Source organism: Psammomys obesus, unplaced genomic scaffold, assembly GCF_907164565.1.
Source record: "Psammomys obesus unplaced genomic scaffold, mPsaObe1.curated_primary_1811, whole genome shotgun sequence".
NCBI classification, from domain to species: domain Eukaryota; kingdom Metazoa; phylum Chordata; class Mammalia; order Rodentia; family Muridae; genus Psammomys; species Psammomys obesus.
Window position 1 is genome coordinate 15,856,563 of NW_026591086.1, and position 20,978 is coordinate 15,877,540.

General features: G+C 40.7%; 1 protein-coding gene and 1 pseudogene across 1 annotated transcript in view; both read left to right on the forward strand.

Annotated features, from left to right (window-relative positions):
• Positions 1 to 20,978, forward strand: part of Vwa8 (von Willebrand factor A domain containing 8) — a 355,260-nt gene that overhangs the window by 133,482 nt on the left and 200,800 nt on the right. Inside the window, exons 13-16 of the mRNA XM_055609598.1 lie at positions 4,445 to 4,605; positions 8,373 to 8,486; positions 17,115 to 17,283; positions 18,851 to 18,928. Coding sequence (XP_055465573.1) covers positions 4,445 to 4,605; positions 8,373 to 8,486; positions 17,115 to 17,283; positions 18,851 to 18,928 — 522 coding nt within the window. The remainder of the gene's footprint in view (positions 1 to 4,444; positions 4,606 to 8,372; positions 8,487 to 17,114; positions 17,284 to 18,850; positions 18,929 to 20,978) is intronic.
• On the forward strand, positions 13,689 to 14,482 carry LOC129678718 (ribosome biogenesis protein NSA2 homolog; annotated as a pseudogene).

Consider the following 20,978-nt stretch of genomic DNA (forward strand, 5'->3'; position numbering starts at 1 on the left):
ACTGTGAACAGTGTGTGAACAACTTGATAGTAAAGCACCTTTGGATGCAGACTGTATGGGAGATTTTAATATCATGCACAGGGTTCTTGGAATGTTTTAATATCATGAATAGCGTTCTGATTCAAGATGTGTGTTGTTGAGAATGAAGAATTAACTCTAATGAAAAACCAAATAATAATAAAGCCCCCAAGAAAAACAGTATCAGGAGTTTCTAGCTAGCTTGAACTTCTTGGGTCCCTGATCTTCTCATGCCAGTGGCGTGACATTACTTGTCTCATTTTAGGGGACAAAAACAAGATTAGAGCTGAGTTGTGCCAGTGTGTTACCAATTTTCAGTGTGGGCCTGGGATTTTGAAAATTGGCATCTCTTCATTGCTTTTGCAAACATGGTGCTAGGCTGCTTCCTTTCAGCTACTACCTCTCCGAAGCCAGTAGGAGTGCTCTTCTGTTGTTTGTTTAGTTGTTTTCCATTCTCAAGGCAGGACCTTATAGCCCAGGCAGTGCTGGCATCATGCATGTGCGCTTTCTGCTTCTGGGGCAAGCATTCTACCCTTTCAGCTAGCAGACTGCCAGCCAGGCCATAAGCAGTGTTGAAAGGAGACAAAGCATACTCGTTTATTTCCCTGTCTTTTAATTTCTGCTATTTTCTTGTGTATTTTATATGTCCTTGTATAACCTCTTATGTACTATTAGCAAAAGGAGGGGTTTAAGTAAATGAAGTACAGGTTCACATTAACTTGATTTTAAAAATATGTATAAAAGATTGTGTTGCCTAGGAGACATAGCACAGCTACAAATGTAATGTTAATAAAAACAGAGGTTAGACCTACTCAGCCTGACTCTTCAGGGAGACTGGGCCTAAGCTTATGTGTTTTTTCAGAATTTTCTTAACTATTTCTGAACTATCGCCTAGGTTTTGAATCATTGGACTAAGGCGTGTATTTATGTTATATCTCTGGGACAGTATATGATGTAGTGAGTACACTGCAGTGAGTATTTTGTCTGGAATAACTAATGTTTAAGTTAGCTTCTGGTAACATTAAAATTTAAAATAGTTCATGAATGTATATATTTCATATGTGTATATAGACTCATGTTTGACTTTTTAAATAATTTGAATATGAAAATGATCTGCTGATACATTTTTGATTTATGTCTAACTTTTCCTAAACAAGACCAGCTTAGCAGCCCTGAGGAGAGTCCCCTATCCCACCATGCACCATCTCACTGACGATACGGATAAGCTTAGACCTGACTGTTGTTAGCTGTCACAGACAGCATAAAGTGATACTGATCACACAGCTTGTATAAACATTTAAATTTAAAGTTAAATTAAAAGCACCTTTACTCCTCTTCCTTTGGAAGAGGAGACACAAAGAATATAAGAGATAGGAGTGATGGAGGACACCAGGAGAACAGGCCCTCTGAATCAACTGAGCAAGATTCATAAGAACTCACAGAGACTACTACAGCAAGCACAGATGAGTCTGCAGCAAATCTTCTGTGAATATATTATAGTTTTCAGATTTGTATTTTTATGGTACTTCTGAGTATGTGAACAAGTGCCAGATTCTTGTGCCTGTACTTGGGGCTCTTTTCTTTCTATTGGGTTGCCTTGCTCAGCCTTGATGTGGTAGTTTTTGTTTTATCTTACTACATTTTATTTTGTTCAACAAGAAAAAAAGAAAAAAACCCACTATTAACGTGTCTTTGTTTCTTTATATTGCAATGACAAAACTACTGTGACCAAGGCAATTTATAAAAGAAAGCACTTAATTAGGGGCTTCCTTATAGCTTCAGAGGGTGAGCCATGACCATCAGGGGAGTCTCAGACATATTGGGGGAGCAGTAGCTGAGAGCATACATCTGATCCACAAACAAGCGGGGGGGGGGGGGAGGAATGGAGGGAGGGAGGAAGAGAGGGAGAGAGGGAGGGAAGGAGAACAAAAGCACAAACTGGGAATGCCTTAGGCTTTTGAATCTCCATGCTCACTCCCAGCATCACACCTCCTCCAACAAGGCCACACCTCCTAATCCTTCCAAAATAGTACTGCCAACTCGGAAGCAAGCATTCAAATGTATGAGCCTATGGAGGCCAGTCTCACTTAAACCACCGCACAGAATAAAGCCAAATGTTGATACCGTGTCCAAAACAGCCTTTTAAGGTTATAGGGCTTGGCTGAATTTGAATGTTACGTGTATGAGTGTTTTTGTGGGGCTGGAGAGATGGCTCAGTGGTTAAGAGTACTTGTTGATACTGGAGAGGACCCAGTACCCACATAACGAGCTATGCATCATCCCACTTCCAGAGGGTCTGATGTCTTCTTCTGACATGTGAAGACATCAGCCATTCATGTGCTGCACATACATACATGCAGACAAGACACTCCTACACATAAAATACATCTGTCCAAAATAGAAATAGTCCTCACCATTTAATCCAAGCCTACTAACGTTTCTGAAGTCATTTTCCTTCTTATAATAGTTTTATTTATGTTTTTATTTTATTATCATGTGTAACAGTGCGTTTCACTATGATATTTTCATGTATGTATATAATTCATTTGATCACTGTCCTTGTTATCCTTTCTTGTCCCCTTCTGTCTTATGCTGATTGATTTTGTCTTACTGACTAGACTCACTTCTGCTTCTCTCTCTCTTTTTTGGGGAGTGGGGATAGTTAGGGAAATGACCCAAGTGAATTTCAATATGGTTTCTCCCAGGAGCATGGACATTTTAACAGTGGCTACACGACTGAAGAAAAAGTTTCTGCTTCTCGTGGCCAGGGTATATATCTTCAGGGAAGTGGCGGGCTTCCATGAGAGCCCTTCCCCTATAGCAAGATGCTGGTGGGCCTGCTCTTGGGAAGACTTTGTAAAGATGTTGTACATTGTCGTCATCACAACAGCGTCATACTCGGAAGTTAGCATTCCAGATCTCTTTCTTCCCACCACCCCTAACATTTTTTTCTATTTTCCTTCTGAAGTGTTCCTTGAGCCTTAAATGAGTTCTGTTTATGACTGAGAAGTCAACAGTCACTTATTCTCAACACTTCAACCAGTTATGAGTCTGCAGTCACTATTGGCCACTGCAAAAAGAAGCCTCTGTGACCAAGGCTCATAGATTCACTACTCAGGGCATAAGCATAGTTATTTAAGAGGCAGTTTGATGGGCGTATCATGTTTTCCCCTAAACCAAACAACGGAAGTAGTTTCCCTGCTATAGCCTTTGACCTCCCCAGGCTTTACAGTACCAGTTGTGAATTCCCTTGTATGTAAAAGGCCCCAAATCCGATGATGATGATGATGGTGATAATGGTGATGATGATATAAAGCAGTTGTTTTCCCCATAACAGACTTGCCAGTACTGCACCAGTGTCTACATCTTGCTTGGTAGTCAATAGTGTAGCATTCAGGATCTACAGCTGAGTAAGACTGCTGGTGACAATTCTCCTCCAGTAGCCTCGCAGCACCTTCTAGCTATGTGAGGGCTAGTTTCAGGGATGACGTTTCCAGCCCAGTTCCAGCTTGATTTCTCTATGTCCTGTGACCAGGTAATGAAGTGTTAAAGGCAGTACTATTTTGATAGAACATTGAAAAATATAAGACTCACATCTTAATCTTGGTTTTAGTGAGATTGTTGTTGTTGTAAATATAATTAGTTTTCTACTTTAAACTAAGTGTTTACAATTGAACTTACCAAAGAGTATAAAAGTTTGAATAAAAGTGATGGTAATGGTTTAAGTTTTGTTTGATACAGTGGCACTAAATACCTCTGAAACTGCTAAGACATTCTCTTCAACATTAGCACATATCAGGCAATTCTATTCCTAATAAGGCACCACATTGTTTCACTATAGTTTTATACAGTATAGCTCTCACTGGCTTGCTTGAGTTTGCTGCACTGTTTCAGTGCTGGTGTGTGGTATGTGGGCTCTTAATTTGCTTGTTAAGTGCTATGCTGCTGTTTTTCAGTTCCTGCACCTTACCTGGCCTCCTTCATGACTGAACCTCTGTAAATTCAAGAAGTCAATGCAATGGCCCTCTGAGGGCTTTTCAAAGGGAAATGCATGTTCAGGATAAATTAGTCTCTGAGTGTGGCATTTGTATGGCTTCTCAGTGTGCAAAAGAATACTGACATTGGGATCTCTCCAGGAGTCCCGTGATTGAGTTTGATTCCATTAAAGTCAGGTGGTAATTACTGCCTCATCTATTTGAAGGTGCAGGAGAGTACTAAATAAAAGGAGAAGAGGGGAAACCCTCTCATCCTTATAGCATGTGAATATGTAGTGTTGGGCATATTTCCCTTTGGATTTGAAAAAAAATACGCTGTACAAAAAAAATGCTGTATGGAGAGAAAATGTCATAAGGCTAAATAAGCATTACATAATTCTTTACCATTAAGTCTACATTCTCTTTGCTGGGTGTATGTTGACCGGTTTTAGGATATGACAGCACGAGACCTGCTCCAGCAGCGGTACACTCTCCCCAACGGTGACACAGCCTGGCGATCCTCACCCCTTGTAAGTGCTGCTCGGGAAGGCAAGCTGGTCCTGTTGGATGGCATCCACCGGGTCAACGCTGGTACGCTGGCTGTATTGCAAAGGTTTGTGTCACATACTGTCTCCATGCCAACCTAAGCACTGGCTTGTGCTGATCCTGGGGAACTTACAATTCTACATTCAAGTTGAATAAAATATCACTAACTTGTTGTTATAAACATATGACTAAAAGGCTCCCAACCCCATTTCTGTGGCAGAATTTGCTATGTAAGAGCAGAAAGATGAAGGCCTGTCAGCAGTGGTTTTAAAAGGCTTACATACATAGATTAATATGAGCAACAAGCCACACAGCCAGAGTGTCTGCAGTTCTGTCTTAACTCTACTGTTTAGAAATCATCCCAGATCCACACTGGGGGCTGAGCTTGTTGGCATCTTTTTTTTTTTTTTTTAAGAGAGAAAAGAATGGTGTAATATGTATAAAATATAAAGTGTATATTTATTTGTTTATTTCACTCACGGCACAGATATGAGCATTTCTGTAACCATGATTTTCTTATCTTGGGTGAGAAAAAGTCATCCACACATTTCAAAAACTCTAGAATTCTAGAATTTAATGTTGGAATTTTCTCTATGTATAATTTCTGTGGAAAATACTCATAGCCTGTGTCATTTAAAAGGTTATTGATGCTTTTCATTCCTTCTCTGCTACATGACTTTTTAAATCTGACTTACGGGAAGCGTCAAATAAATGAAATAAGCCATTTCAACTAGCTAACCACAGTTTTTATCCCTGACAAGATGCAGATACTGAGTGTAATGAAAGATTCCAAATGTGTTGTATTAATCTTGTTTCAGTTTGTGTGGGTTTAAAAATAGCAGTCACAAATTTTAGTGATTTACCACATTTCATAGACTTACAATTTAATTTTTTCTGCCAAACACATTTGTGGATACAAAATAAGAAAAGCCTTAGCCCTCTCTTGTCAGCTGCCTCTCAGACACCCGATCAAGGGAAAAGAGCAGCAGTGGCAGCAGAGGCAGCATGTCTGCACCATGCCAGCTAAGTCTCTAGTTGCCAGCCGCAGGCCGCCCAGCAGGACAGCTTTAAAATACAAGCCTGCCTGACTTAGGTCTCCACCTTGTCAGAGAGACCCCCACCCTCACTTTCTCTCTTCTCTACAGGCCCTCTTGCCCTCTCTCCACAGCTCTCATCTCCACCCTCTTTAAAAAAACAAACAAACAAACAAAAAAACAACTTTTTAAAAAACAGTTTTTAAATTGTTATCATTTATTACAGTTTATTCAATTTTTAATCCAGCTGTGGCCCCTTTCCTTGTCTCCTCCCAACCCACCCTTCCTCCCTTTTCTTCCCCTATGCCCCTTCCTTAGTCCACTGATAGGGGAGGACCTCCTCCCCTTCTATCTGACCCTAGCTTATCAGGTCTCATCAGGACTGATTGCATTGTCTTCCTCTGTGGCCTGGCAAGGCTGCTCCCCGCCAGGGGGAGGTGATCAGAGAGCCTCTGAAAGGCTCTACTGATTGAGGTATGGGAGCAAAGGCTGAGACAGCCAATCTTTGGACAGAGGGCATGGAATTTTTTTGAAAGACGGGTGAGATAGCCTGGATTTGGGCAGGTGCTCCAAAAGGAGACAGACAGAGCCAAAAAAAAAAACAAGAAAACAACAACAAAACTGAGCCCTGCCAAGACTGATACCCCAATCAAGGACCAAAATACATTGAGAGGACCTAAAATCCTGGCTCAGATGTAGCCCATAGATCTCCACCCTCTTAACTCTCCGTGCCCCCTCTCCTACCTTGTTCCCTCTCTTCAGCCCTTACCTCTGTCTGTTTATCTCCCCTTCCAAGGAGATTTATGCATCCTCCCTTGGATCCTCTATGTTACTTATCTTCCTTTGGGTCTGTGCCTCATAGTATGCTCATTTTGTACTGTATGGTTAATATCTACTTATAAGTGAGTACATAGCATGTTTGTCTTCCTGGCCTGCAAATTTCATGATTTCGTTGTTTTTAATAGTTGAGTAGTATTTCATTGTATAAATGTACCACAGTTTCTTTGATTGAGGGACATTTGTTTCCAGATTCTGGCTAGGGTGAATAAAGCTTCTGTGAACATAGTTGAGCAAGTGTCCTTGTTGTACAGTGGAGCATCTTTTGGATATATACCCAGGAGTGTTATAGCTGGGTCTTGAGGTAAAGCTATTCTCAATTTTCTGAGAAAGTGCCAGATTGATTTCCAAAGAGAATCCTAGTAGCAGAAGCCATAAAGACTGAAGAGGACACCCACTAACTAACTAGACTAACCCCCAGCAGAGAGAGGAGAACACCAACCCACCCACAAAAACTTTACCCTGCCTACAAGATGTGCAGGGATATAGATAGAGCAGATACAGCAGAGATTGAAGGAATGCTCAGTCAATGAGGGGCCCAACCAAAGACCTGCACTATTAGAGAATGCCAACCCCTTACACTATGAACGATATTCCACTGAACTTGCAGATAGGAGCCTGACAGAGTTGTCCTCTGAGAGGTGCAACCTAGCAGCACCTCTAAACAGATATGGAGACTCACTGCCAAACACTGGATGATGCATAGGGCATCTTGTGGGAAGGTGGGAAGAAAGAGGATAGGACCTACAGGTGACAGGAGCTCCATAAGATGACCAACAGAGCCAACTAACCAAGGCCCAGAGTAGCTTGCTGAGACTGAAGCATCAACCAAGGACCATGCCTGAACTGGACCTACGCCCCATACAATAGCAGATGGGCATCATAGGCTTTGTATGGGTCCTCTAGTAAGGGAAGTGGGGACTACATCAGACACGGACTGACTTGCCAGCTCTTTGATCACTTGCCAGCTCTTTGATGGCTGGGACTGGGAGGGGAGGAGGGTTGGGGCTACAACAAGGATGTAAAATGAATAATAATAATAAAAAGAAATGTATATAAGAAAAATACAATGCCTGGCTTCCGACCTACCACTTCTTGAAGTCATTGATCCAGGCCAGAGACTTGAACATGGACATTTTAAAATGCTGCCTAGAGATCCTGCCTTACAGTCAAGACTGAGAGCAATGATGTTAAGCCTCTATTTCATATTAATTGTTCAATTTTCACACCAACTCTATGAAGTTGGCATTGTTGTCTTAAGTATTTTTGCCTTAATTTTATACACCCACCAGCAATGATAGGCATGGATATTTACTGAGTAATTCTGCCTTTCATAATGTCATAATGACTATTCAGCAAGTAAATGCATTTTTGGAATTGAACCCAGGTCTGCCAGACTGTATCCCTGTGCCCCTAGCTTCTGAATTAGTCTTTGATCTTAGACCTTTGCAGTACCTAACAGTAGTGTCTTATGTAGTATGGGAAGCTAGGTTACTTCAGGGCTGCCATGTGGAATGGCAATGGGGTTATTTATTTTAGAGGATTTTGATATTTTAAAACCTGAAATTACAACAGTAGACATATTTTTATAATACTTTCCCTTAAAAAGTTACAGTGGATTCAGGAGTGTATGCGGACTAGCTTGCTCATGAGAGGGTACCCCGTGGTTGACCTGAGACACTCATTCAGCATTTCTTTTTGTCTCCAACCTCCTCCTTCCCTTCTTCATGCCTCTTCTCCTTCATACCCATCTCTGGCATTTTGGGACCACTCTGCAGACAAAGTCCAACATGTCTGCCAGGGATAACATTATGCCACTGACCAAGTTATAGTTATGAAAAGCACCTAAAAACTGTTGGGCCCACCCACTAGCGATGATAGGCATGGTTAAATATTGACTGAGCAATTCTGCCTCTCATAATGTCATTGATTAATTTTTTTCCCCACTTCTCTTTCCCATCAGACTAATCCATGACCGGGAGCTCAGCCTGTATGATGGGTCTCGGCTGCTGAGGGAAGACAGGTACCTGTGCCTGAAGGAGGGGCTACAACTAACTGATGAGCAGCTACAGGACAGGTAATTTGTAGTACATTACTGTCAGTTTTTTTTGTTTGTTTGTTTGTTTGTTTGTTTTATTGTGTGTGCATGGGTATGTGGGTAAACACACAAAAGCTCACATACAGAAGTCAGAGGACAACTTGTGGGAGTCAGCTCTCTTCTTCCTCTACTTGGGTCTTGGGAATCAAACTCATATCCCAGGCTTGGCAGCAAGTGCTTTTATCCTTGTAGCCATCTGGCTGGCCCTTGAGTACATTATTCTTACCATTATCATTCTGCTAAGTTGAAAGTAATCTAACATTCCTTATTTTTAGCTGAACTAGAGTCAAGCAAAACAATAACTGAATAGCTTAGTTTGGTGTCCTGAGCATGGAATAACCTGACATTTCCTAAAACCTGAGATTTTGTCCTAGCTGTACTCTATAATCTTAGCCTGCTTTCAAATAGTTGTCTCGACTGTACTTTTAAGAAGATAAACCAACCTTACTAGGAAGTCATGAGCAAAACTGTAAGTGTCCCTGAGGCAGCCCTGATATCTCTGGCTTCTTCATAGGTCTTTTTGTAGATAAAACAGTCAAATGCAATGTGTGAGATTTGTGGAGCAGGAAACAAAGCAAAATCATTTACAAAAGGCAAATAGGAAAGGTCAGGGTGGGGAAATGGCTCCATTGGTAAAGATCCAGCTGCACAGGCTGGCAGTCCTAAGTTTGGACCCCCCAAACCCACATAAAAATGCCAGGTATTGTGTTCGTAGTGACTGCAACCCCGGCATGAAGGGGAAATTTGAGAACTGAGACCGGCAGATCTCTGAGGCTGACTGGCTAACTGGCAGAGGCAAGTCGGTAAGTTTCAGTTCAGTTAGAGACTCTGGCTCAAACATAAAGGTAAAAGCCTGGTGTGGATGTGCCAGGGAGGCAAGTGGAGATGAGCTCTCTGCGCTGGAGATCAACCTTATATTTCATAGTCAATTCCATACAGTCAGGCCTACACAGCAAGACGTTGTCTCAGAAAATGCAACAAAATACTAAAAAGTCCCTGCTATCGAATCAATATTACTTTTCTTAAGTAGCATGATGGTGTTATGACTATGAAAGGAAACCGTGTGTTTGCAGGCACCGTTTATTGAGATGGAAGGGAGAGATAAGCTTGTGAATGTGTCAGTGAAAAAAGCACCAGAGGAAGAGAAGAGCCACTGTGAGCAAGAATGTAATCTGACAGAATCTCAACACTGGGAGAAATCTGAATGAAGAGTGCACGTGTTTACATATAGGCCTTTACATTTGAAGAAACATACTTTTCAGCTGCACGTCACTGTTTTCCTTAGACTAGGCTTCCTTGATATCCTCATGTCAGTACCTTCTGTCCGGTCTTCACATTTCTGGAGATTGGGACCTTGTGGGTAGGGGAAAGCCGCTACAACAATGATGACTTTTTCCTTTCTTAATCTGACTGGTGCAGCCAAAGCTTCGCCTTCCCCATGCTGAAAACAAGAAAGGCCTCTAAAATCAGTGAAGTATATGAATTATTGAGTGACCTTTTCTTTTTGTCTTGGGAAGGAAGTGTTAACTTTTGTTGCCTAGACTGTTGAAAAGTTACAGTGGATTTCAGAAGTGCTTCCTGAGGTGTGCCTATCAAAGTGAGATTTGTGAAGGAGTGAATTGTCACAATTTAGTGTTTCCTTCACTAAGCCAGGGAGAACCCTCTTTCCATCCCTTTATGTACAGTTTGTACGTTGCTTGCATGTGAATCATGGCCTTGGAAGAATACAGATTTTCAGATTTTCAGAATTAAAGCAATTGAGCAAGAGCTCTGGGGCTTGCCTGCCTGGAAGTTTCCCTTAGGATGTTGGGAGCCCTGTATTTCTGCCAAATATCCAGGAAATGACAACTCTTTTTTTTTTTTTTTTTTGTGGAAAGTACCTATGTTCTCTCTAATAGTCATACAAAGTTTTGCAAATAAAAACACTCTGAGGAACAGAGTGACCTTCAGCTTCGTATTGAGGGTTTGGCCCACAGTTGTCATTAGCACTTCCTTCTCAAAGGTTTCCACTGTAACCTCATCAGTTTGTCTCTCCCACAATCATCTGTTTCCCAACGTCATGCTGAGAAAGTGGAGAGGTCGTGTTGGTACTTACTTTCCCTCACAGACTTAAAAAAAAAAACAAAAAACTTCACTATTTCCTAAGGTCAAACATACATGAGCCTTGAGCCAGTTAGAAATTTCAAAGCATTATATGAAAAACACTACTCCCCTGTCATAAATTCTCTGACTGCCCCTCATGTCCCACTTCCCATTCCAATAGCTTTTTACTTTTAATACCTAGCAGGCTTTTCTGATGTTTGCCTCATATCACCAGGCAGCTTCATAGATGGTCCTTGACTTGTCAGTATTAAGAATTGCCTTTCAATCCTGTACATAAAATGAGAAAGCTGGACTTTGTCTACTTCGCTTCTCATTGCATATACTTATTTCCTTACCTTACCTTATTCTTTTGTTGTTATTATATTTGTTGGGAATTTTCTTGAACTTTAATTTTGTCAGGACTGTGTAGAGACTACAGCTGAGTTATTCAATATATTAAAATAGATTTCTCTCATACACCCATCTTGTTTTCCCTAATGCTAGTAATTGCCTTCATATGAAAGAGAGAGATATTGAACTTGAGTTGGAAGAGGCAAATTCAGCTTCAAAATGGAAGGCCATGATCCAAAGGAACCAGAACTGCCAAGGAAGCTGTTTATTGATGGTCTGAGCAACCACAGATTATAGCTTAAGAGAACATTTTGAGAAATCTGAGGTAATGAGAGATCCCCAAACAAAATGTTCCCAGGGGCTTTGGTTTGTGACCTACTCTTGTGGAGAAGAGTTAGACCTGCAATGTGTGCTCGGCCACACAAAGTGGATGGGCATGTGGTGGAACCAAAGAAAGCCGTGTGTAGAGAAGATTCTGTGAAGCCTGGTGCCCGTTTAACAATGAAGAAAATTTTCGTTGGTGGTATCAAAGAAGATGAGAAAAATATAATCTGAGAGACTACTTTGAAAAGTGTGGCAAGATTGAAATCATAGAAGTTACGGAAGACAGGCAGAGTAGACAGTCGTGTAATTTTTGATGATCATGACATCGTTGATAAAATTGTTGTTCAGAAATACCACACTAGGCCTGCAGAGACTGATGCATCTACTAAGGACCATGCATGAAGAGGCCCTAGACCCCCTGCTCAGATGTAGCCCATGGGCAACTGAGTCTCCATGTGGATTCCCTAGTAAGGGGAGCAGGGGGCAGTCCCAGGCATGAACTTGGTTGCCGGCTCTTTGATCACCTCCTCCTGGTGAGGTAGCCTTACGAGGCCACAGATAAAGAGGATCCAGATATTCTTGATGAGACCTGATAGGCTAGGGTCAGATAGTAGGGGAGAAAGACCTCCCCTATCAGGGAAGGGACATACGGGGGAGAGAGTTGGGGAGGGTGGAACCAGAAGGAGATGAGGAAGGCATTAAAGCCAGGACACAAAGTGACTAAATTATAATAAATAATAATAATAAATAGGAAATAGAAATTAAAAAAAGAAATACCACAGTATTAGTGGGCATAATTCATAATTGTGAAGTGAAAAGGGCACTTTCTAAGCAAGAGATGCAGTCTGCTGGATCACAGAGAGGTCATGGAGGTGGGTCTGGCAACTCTGTGGTCATGGTGGAAACCTTGGAGGTGGTGGAGGTAACTTTGGTCATGGTGGAGACTTTGGTGGAAGAGGAGGTGGTAATGGTGGATATAATGGATTTAGAGGTGACGGGGGCAACTATGGTGGTGGTGGACCAGGATATGGAAACCAGGTGGTGGGTATGGTGGAAAGGAGGAGGATATGATGGTTACAGTGAAGGAGGAAATTTTGGTAGATGTAACTATGGTGGTGGTGGGAACCATGATGACTTTGGAGTTTATAGTGAACAATGGCAATGAAATTATGGCTCCACGAAGGGAGGCAGTGTTGGTGGACAAAGCTCAGGCAGTCCCTATGGTGGTGGCTATGGATCTGGTGGGGGAAGTGGTAGTATGGTAGCAGAAAGTTTTTAAAAAACAGCAGAAAAGGCTACAGTTCTAACAGAAAAGAGAGTGAGGAGTTGTCAGGAAAGTACAAGTTGCTTTGAGACCGTCAACCCAGATACGTTAGATGAACTGTAAAAATCTGCCACAGGAGGAATGATCTGTAGGTAGAAAACTTACTGTAGTTTAAAAAGGAAACCCTTCTTGTTCAGGACTGTCATAGCCACAGTTTGCAACAAGTACAGCTATGATTAATGCAGTGTAGTGTCAATCAGATGTACATTCCTGAGGTCTTTTATCTGGTGTAGCTTTTTCTTTTCATTACATCAGCGTTTTGTCCTATAAATTGTGGTAGTGGTACCAGGAAAAAAAATAAGGAATTTTTAACTTAAAAAAAGAAAGAACTGTAAGTAAAGACAGTGTGGTGAAACATCGGAGTGGAAATCTGTACAATAATGATGTGAAAACACTGAGGGGTAAGGGGCTCTCTTTTCCATATATACATCACTTTCTTCCCCCAGGAACTTCTCTCTTGGTGAAATTTCCTCTCCTTGGGCACACCCTAATTCATGATTCCATGTTCTGTCAATCAGTTTCATATTCCTTACGTGGTACATTCTGGACTCATTTCAGCTTGTACCTATGGAGCCCCCATAGACCTTAATCTCACTAGTTTCCCGTGCTCTCCCTTCTCTATACTTTTCATTATTTAGATGTAGGTTGAACGTCCTGGCAAGAACTAATTTTTTCTTTTCTCTTTTATGCTCTGTCATCCATTTGTTTTATCATTAAATTTTCAGAAGCAAGATATTCTAACAATGATCTTTTTAAAAATCCTTCTACTGCTGAGGGGCTGGAAGGATGGCTCGGCAGAGAGGAGCGTGTACTGCTGAGGGCTTGAGTTGACTGGCTCACAACCACCTATCACTCCAGTTCTAGGGGATCTGACATCCTCGTTTGGCCAGGGAGGACACTGTACTAAAGTGTACAAGCCCACACTTAAAAACATACATACACATAGCTAAAAAAATAAAATAAAATGCATCATTAAAATACTTCTTGTCACCTTCCCCGTTCTGGCCTGGGCGAACTAGGCCCGTGGGCCAGTGAGACTCTGAAGTGAAGAGGTTTTCAGCACCCGGAAGGTCGAGGACAGCTGCCCCACGGTAGTCATCATGCCACAAAATGAATATATTGAATTACACCGTAAACGATATGGCTATCATTGGATTACCATGAGAAAAAGAGAAAGAAAGAAAGCCGGGAGGCCCATGAATGGTCAAAGAAGACAAAAAAAAAAAAAAAAAAAAAAAAAATAGATTGGCCTGAAGGCTAAGCTCTACCATAAACAGCGCCATGCCGAAAAAATACAAATGAAAAAGCCTATCAAGATGCATGAAAAGAGAAACAACAAACAGAAGAATGATGAGAAGACTCTGCAGGGAGCAGTACCTGCCTACCTGCTTGACAGAGAGGGACAGCAAAAGTGCTTTCCAGCAGGATTAACGAGAAACGGATAGAGAAATCGGGAAAATGAGAAGTCCTTCTACCCAAAGTCCGTGCCCAAGGAGAAACAGAAGTATTGAAAGTTATTCGAACAGGAAAGAGAAAAAAGAAGGCATGGAGGAGGATGGTTACTAAAGTCTGCTTTGTTGGTGATGGTTTTACAAGAAAACCACCTGAATATGAAAGGTTCACCAGACCAATGGGCGTGCGTTTCAAAAAAACTCACATCACACATCCTGAGCTGAAAGCTACTTTATGCCTGCCAGTACTTGGTGTGAAAAAGAATCCATTATCCCCATTATATACAACTCTGGGTGTAATCACCCAAGGTATAGTTATTGAAGTGAATGTGAGCTAGTTGGGCCTTGTGACACAAAGAGGCAAGGTTATTTGGGGAAAATATGCCCTAGTTACCACCAATCCTGAAAACGATGGGTGCATAAATGCAGTTGTGCTGGTTTGACAGCGACATCATCCAAGTCACTCCAACCACTACCAAAGACTACACACCAGGCAAACACCACCGCTGTGATCTTTCTGAACCACCAAGCAGCCTTACCCCATATGCAGCCATCAAGAAATAGTTATTAAATTGTAAAGAAAAATAAAACCTGCCCAGTTTAAAAAACAAAACAAAACAAAACAAAACAAAAAAACAAACAAAAAAACCTATTTGTTAGGTCCAGAGGAATTTGGATTTAATTCTTGTTTATGAAAAATAGGACTTACTAACAGCAAATGTTATATTATAGTTATAAATTCTTGTGGCTGCAAAGGGTCTATTCAGGCTAGCAAAAACTGACTTGAAGATGTGTCTAGCCTGTTTGTCTTCACTAGCCTTAGTCTGATAAGCTGAGTCATACATGAAGCTGTGATAGTCTATAGAAGTACAGTGTGAAAAGGTAGGAAAGTAATGCTCCCAGTCTCTCTGTGGACTTTATTTATGGTTTAAAGTTTTATTTTGATGCTAAAGGATCTTCAATTCAATTTTTTATAACTTATTTTATTTTATGTTTGTTGGTGTTTTGCCTGCATGCATGTCTGTGAGGGTGTCCGAAGCTCTGCAGGCTGAGTTACAGGTGTGAGCTGCCATATAGGTGCTGGAAATTGAACCTTAGTCCTCTGGTAGAGTAGCCAGTGCTGGTGATCACTGAGCCACCTCTCCAGCCCCCTTCAGTTTAAATTTTAGGGCTCAACTTTTGCAGGGATAAAACTGTAAAATTGTATTCTGATAAAAGCTACTAACTTGCTATAAACTGTTAAAAATAAAGACATGCAAGTTAATGGTCAGTCACCATTTGTAATGGTAAATGATCGAAGTCTTTAATGTTCTCAGAACTATGCTTGTAGTCATTCTAAGTACAAATGTAATTGTTTACAGGGACAAGCTTTAGTCTTCTGTATGTGCTGACAAGGTTGAGCCTGAAATAAGTAACTAAAACCATGTAAAGTTTGGGTAAAATCAGGCATACTTAATAGATGAGATGATAGCCTTTTTATCTCCAGAGTGACCTGCTTTTCCAGTAAGCATAAACATTTAGACTTGTTTACCCAGCAGCAATCCTGTTTAAGCCTTTCTGTTTAGGACAATGTCACCAGCACAGGCATTTGGGGATGGGGTTGGCCCTGACATGTCTGCATATTGAAAGTCTAATTTTTCCCCTTGTTTTTTCTTATCCCTCCTTTGTACCCAGCAGCAGTATTTTTTTTCTTCTGATTAAAGCAGACTTGTTGGTACTGTTAACATTACCGACCATGCTGCACACTATAGTGTGGTAAAGTTCTGTGCCTTTTCCTAGTTCTCCTTCATTTACTGTGGCAACTCATTCCTGTCTTTCACAGTTAGGATGAGCTAGGTTCGTCGAAGTCAGTTGGCAGTATTTCTTCCAGGGCTGTGCTTCTTGAGTAACAGCATGTTTCTGTGTTTATTGTCAACAGTCTGACTCAAAGGACATCAGAGTATAAAAAGCCAGAAATTTGTACTGAGTGAGGAAATTCAGTTGTTTCATGAGTTGTGCTTGTGAATAACTATGACTCAGTATCTAGCATGAATTGATCCTTCATGTTGTTCACATCTACCATGCCACTCTGGGCATTATTGGCATGTAAAGTACAAGTTCATGGTCCAAACAACCTGACTGAAATTAGATGACTGGCAGTCATTTTACAGTCATGCTACAAAAAAAGCTTTATTTTTGTAGCATTTAAACAAACTCAGCTTTTGTTTTATTTATACCTTACTTCCTTCTGGGAGATTTTTTTTTTTTAAAGAGAAAACTATCACAGAATCAGTGAGGAGGGTTTTTCTTTTTTAATAGGAAGTATTTTGGAGGGAGGGTAGAGGTGATAGCCAGTAGAGGAGCCATCTAGCTCCTAGAGCAATGCACCAATAGATAAATCTGTTCTGAGAACAGCGTCTACCAGTGCGGGGAGCAGAGCCCCCCAAGGAGTGGCAGTGCAGCCTCTGGTGCTGTTGAATGTGGATGGCTGAACCCTAATGTAGATCTAACAGTACCTTTGCCTTTCAATCCAGTTCTAAAAATGCAGATAACGTGTTTATAGCAAAGATGAAAGAGAAGTTAGTGTATGCCTTCAACTTTCTTCACCAATTACTAAATATTCTCTTGCTGATATAAGAATAAATTTAATATGACCTCATATGCCTTACTTAAGTTGTCTATATTTTTGAAAGTTTCTCCATCCAAATGATGCTTTTTAGTTTCTCTATGATTCACACAGAGTGGGCTCCTTGAAAAGCAGGAGATTCTGAGAAGGCTTTAAGTGACCACAAAAACAAGGAATATCTACATAATGAATATAAACTTGGTGTGGTTTCATTTCAAGGGATTTTGGAGCTAATGCATTACAGCAATGAGAACATATCAAAGCCATGACTGGGAGACCTAGGGTTTCACAAGGGCATGTTGTACATTTATCACTAATTATTTCATTCTCTTACTCTTAATTTCAGTCCATTCTTTGGATAATAACTTTGCCATTATTAATGGAATGACAGTTTTATTGCTAAGCTCCACATCTCATGACAGTTTTTATTGTGAATGTTTATGTTTTGTTTTTCTCCCTCTCTTCTTTAGATCCATTTTTCCTATCCACCCTTCCTTCAGAATCATCGCTTTGGCAGAGCCTCCAGTTGTCGGAAGCACAACACAGCAGTGGCTGGGGCCAGAATTCTTAACCATGTTCTTTTTCCATCACATGAAGCCACTTGTGAAAAGTGAAGAAATGCAAGTGATAAAGGAAATGGTGAGAGTGAGGCCTGTTCTAGGCTGGTGTCCATTACTGTTCTCGTTTGGAGCTACCCAGATCCCTGAGGACTGTAATCCTGTGAGGACTGTAATCCTGAGAGGACTGTAATCCTGAGTGGTCACTGGGGCTCTGTAATTTTTGTGACAGCCATGATTTCAATGTCTGCCTTAGCCATTTGGTTTAGCCCTTAGGGAGCTCTGGAAGTACACTCTTCATTGCGGTAGCACTGCCCGTGCAAAATAAATCACTTCAAAGTTCAGTTTCTCAGCATACTTCCAGTGTTCAGCAGTTATTTGCAACTCATTTGGCTAATGTGTTAGGTGGCAAATATTATTATTATTATTATTATTATTATTATTCCATTGTTCTAGAAAGGTCTGTGCTATTCTGTATCACTACTAAGTAACATTTTACATAACTGAAACCATTGCTTGAAATACTAGAATTATGGTTTGGTTTGAAGGTCTATGCAAGCTCAGTTATGAATGAAGTTAGAGCATTTGAGTTTCCATACCTTACTTCTAATTGTCAAATTCTCACTGTATATTAGCTTCCAGAGCTCAAGTAGATTAGTCATGGTTTCTTCATTTGAAAATAAGAATAATTTCACTTCCTACACTGCAAAGTTTATTTTTAAAGTAAACAGTGTAAGGTATGTATAAAATAGAATTAGAAATTTTAAAAATCCAGTTACTTAAATGGGTAAATCCATTACTTAAATGGAACCAGTACAGTTTAAAACTGCTTACATCCTGCTAGTAATATTTTTCTTTTAAAATTAAAAATATTAATTATTACTTTAAGTAATTTTTTAAAAGAAAGCATTCGCATTTATTAAACTTATTTATTTGCATTAAAGTTTAGTATAATTAAAAGAAATGTGTGTTATTTGTGCAAATACTCTTCAGAGTTCATTGAGCTGATCATGGCCATCAGATGTTTTATATTTAGTTTTGTATGGAGACAGATTCTTACTTTGTAGACTATACTGGACTTGAACTCTTGGCAATCCTCTGGCCTCAGTTTCCCAAGTCATGAGACACGATATCTAACAAGTATATGTTTCAAAAGTGTTTGAGAAAGGTAAACAACTTGAACATCCATTTTGCACACAGGAATTTTTTAGGCCACTTAGTAGTTGGATGTATGCATATATATGCATGAAATTACAGCAATAATTAAATAACTTGTATAAACTGGTATTCTGCTGTACACGTTTGGCTTCAGTAAGAAAATGCCTAACTTGGGTCTAAAGAATCGTGTTGAAGCTCACAAAGCAGGGACTGGTGCTCACGGCTCTGCTAGATGCCAGTTTCTTGTCTGTGATCCCATTGCAGGCAGAGAAGTCAGCTTGGTTTTATTCGCCTGCCTGTTTAATAGAATGCTGGGTCTCAGGTGTTTGCTGAAAAAATGAAGTGGCAACTTCATTTATGACCTCAACATGGACCCAATACTCAGAGACTATCTAAAAACATTCTTCTAATATTATTTGCTGAATTGTCCTCATATCTTCCTGTTTTTTCTTTTCTTTTTTTTTTTTTTTTTTACTTTCCCCATAAAATAGGTTCCAAATGTACCACAGGAAGCTTTGGAGAAATTGCTGTCACTTACACACAAACTCAGGGAGACTCAGGATCCCACAGTAAGTCTGGGCTTTCCCTACATGTCTTCTGTTGCTGACTGCTCAGATTTTAGCTGCTGCTTTATCCACATGTGTGCTTTGCCCTGTGCACAGTGTCACCCTGCTATCAGTGCCTTGAGCACTGTTGTAACTCTTCCTGACACAGCCATGGAGAATGACAGCATCGGAGGAGTCCTTGAGGTGTATCGCTCCATCTTATTTGCTGAGGAGCACCCTCTATTCTTACAGCTTTAACTTCTGACTTTAAGCTACTGTCTGGGCCTTCAGCTTCAGCTTCTAATTTATCATTGCTAATAGCCCGCTCCTATTTCTGTTTCAGGAAAAAGACAATTCTTTATAAAAATTAGATGTGTGTGTGGTGTGTGTGTGTGCGCATGTGTGCATATGTGGGTCAGAGGACAACATATAGGAATCCTTTCTCTCCTCCTAGCATGTGGGGTTCAGGGATAGCTCTCAGGTTGTCAGGCTTGGTGGCAGGCACTTTTCCCACTGAGCCATCTTGCTCACCCAAGGGCAGTAATTCTGTCTTTGTTTTTAATCTGTCAAATGGGAACACTGCCATCTACTTCATAAACACAGGTGCAGTGATTAAACATAAAAGCATATATAACCATTTATATAATTCAACATATATAACCATCTATTCAATAACTATCTTTAAATATGCTTATGCTCCTGAGTTAATTTACTGATAATAATATGCTGAATTGCCTGAATTTGAAACCTTTATAATTGCTGGTCCTATGCTTTCCTGATATTATCACTTAATCTGGAAGCAGTGTAGCATCTCCAGTGTAGCATCATGGGGTTGAGTTTTCTGTTATCTGCAGTCAACAACTGTCCTGTGTCTGATTTTTATAAACTTTGTCCTGGAACATTACTTTCTCTTTATTGACCCTTCACCAGTAACTCTCTCACTCCATGGCTTTCTGTTAGTTTCCTGCAGATGTTTAACAAATTGCTGTTACTGTTTTAACAGATCATGGCTTAATAAAGAAATTTTTGGTCTGGACAATACAATTTTGAAATCTTTATCACTGAGCCCAATGGAAGAGTCAGCATAGCTGCACTCCTGGGAGGCTCCAGGGATAATCTACTCTTAGTTCCTTCTAATTTTGGGCGACTGCTACCATCCTTCCTTCGTTTGTGATCTCATTGTGTAATCCTTCCTCTGTATACCCATTACCTCTGGTGTATCTGTGTTGCTCCTCTTACAGAGAAATACATGATTGCATCTAGGGCTCACCAAATTGATCCAAGATAATGTCCTTCTTTTAAAAATTCTTAATCTCATTTGCAAAGACATCTTTGCTATAGCAAGTAACATTCATAAGCTCCAGTAATTGTAGGGTGTATGGGGGGGGGGTCATGGATGACTTTCCAATTGCCACAATTCTGCTAATTACCTCTGGGACCTCATCTCACCTATCCCATTGCTCTTTTCAGCTTTGTTATTTTCTTGGCTGTTGCTAAGTTTTAAAATTTATGCGTAGGCAGTTTCTTATACAGTTACAGTGTGTTCATATTACATCCACCTCACCCCACCCTGCTACCCCCACATACTCGCCCTTTACCCCCAATTCCTATTCCAACTTCATGTCATTGTCAGTGTAATTTTTTCTCTCTTCTTCCTCTCTGCCAACTTTATAACCCAGTGAATTTAGTTAGTGCTTCCCATATACACGTGGTTTTAGGGTGCCGCCCACTGGAGCATGGGCAGCCTACCTCAGGCCCCACCAATGAAGAAAAGATGTACTCTCTCTCTCCCAAGTGGCTATCAGTTGCCAATAGCTCCTCAGCTAGGGGTGGAGCTTCATGAACCTCTTCCCTCTCTATGATGGAGTGCTGACTAGCTTGATCTTACAAAGTTCTTTTGCTTCCAGTTCAGAAATGCAAAGGTCCTTCAGACCCAGAAGACATTATTTTTCAACAGTCTTCATCCATTCCTGTCTCTTGCAATCTTTCTGTCTTCTCTTCTTCAGTATTCCCTGAGCCTTGGGCGCTGTGTGTGTGTGTGTGTGTGTGTGTGTGTGTGTGTGTGTGTGTGTGT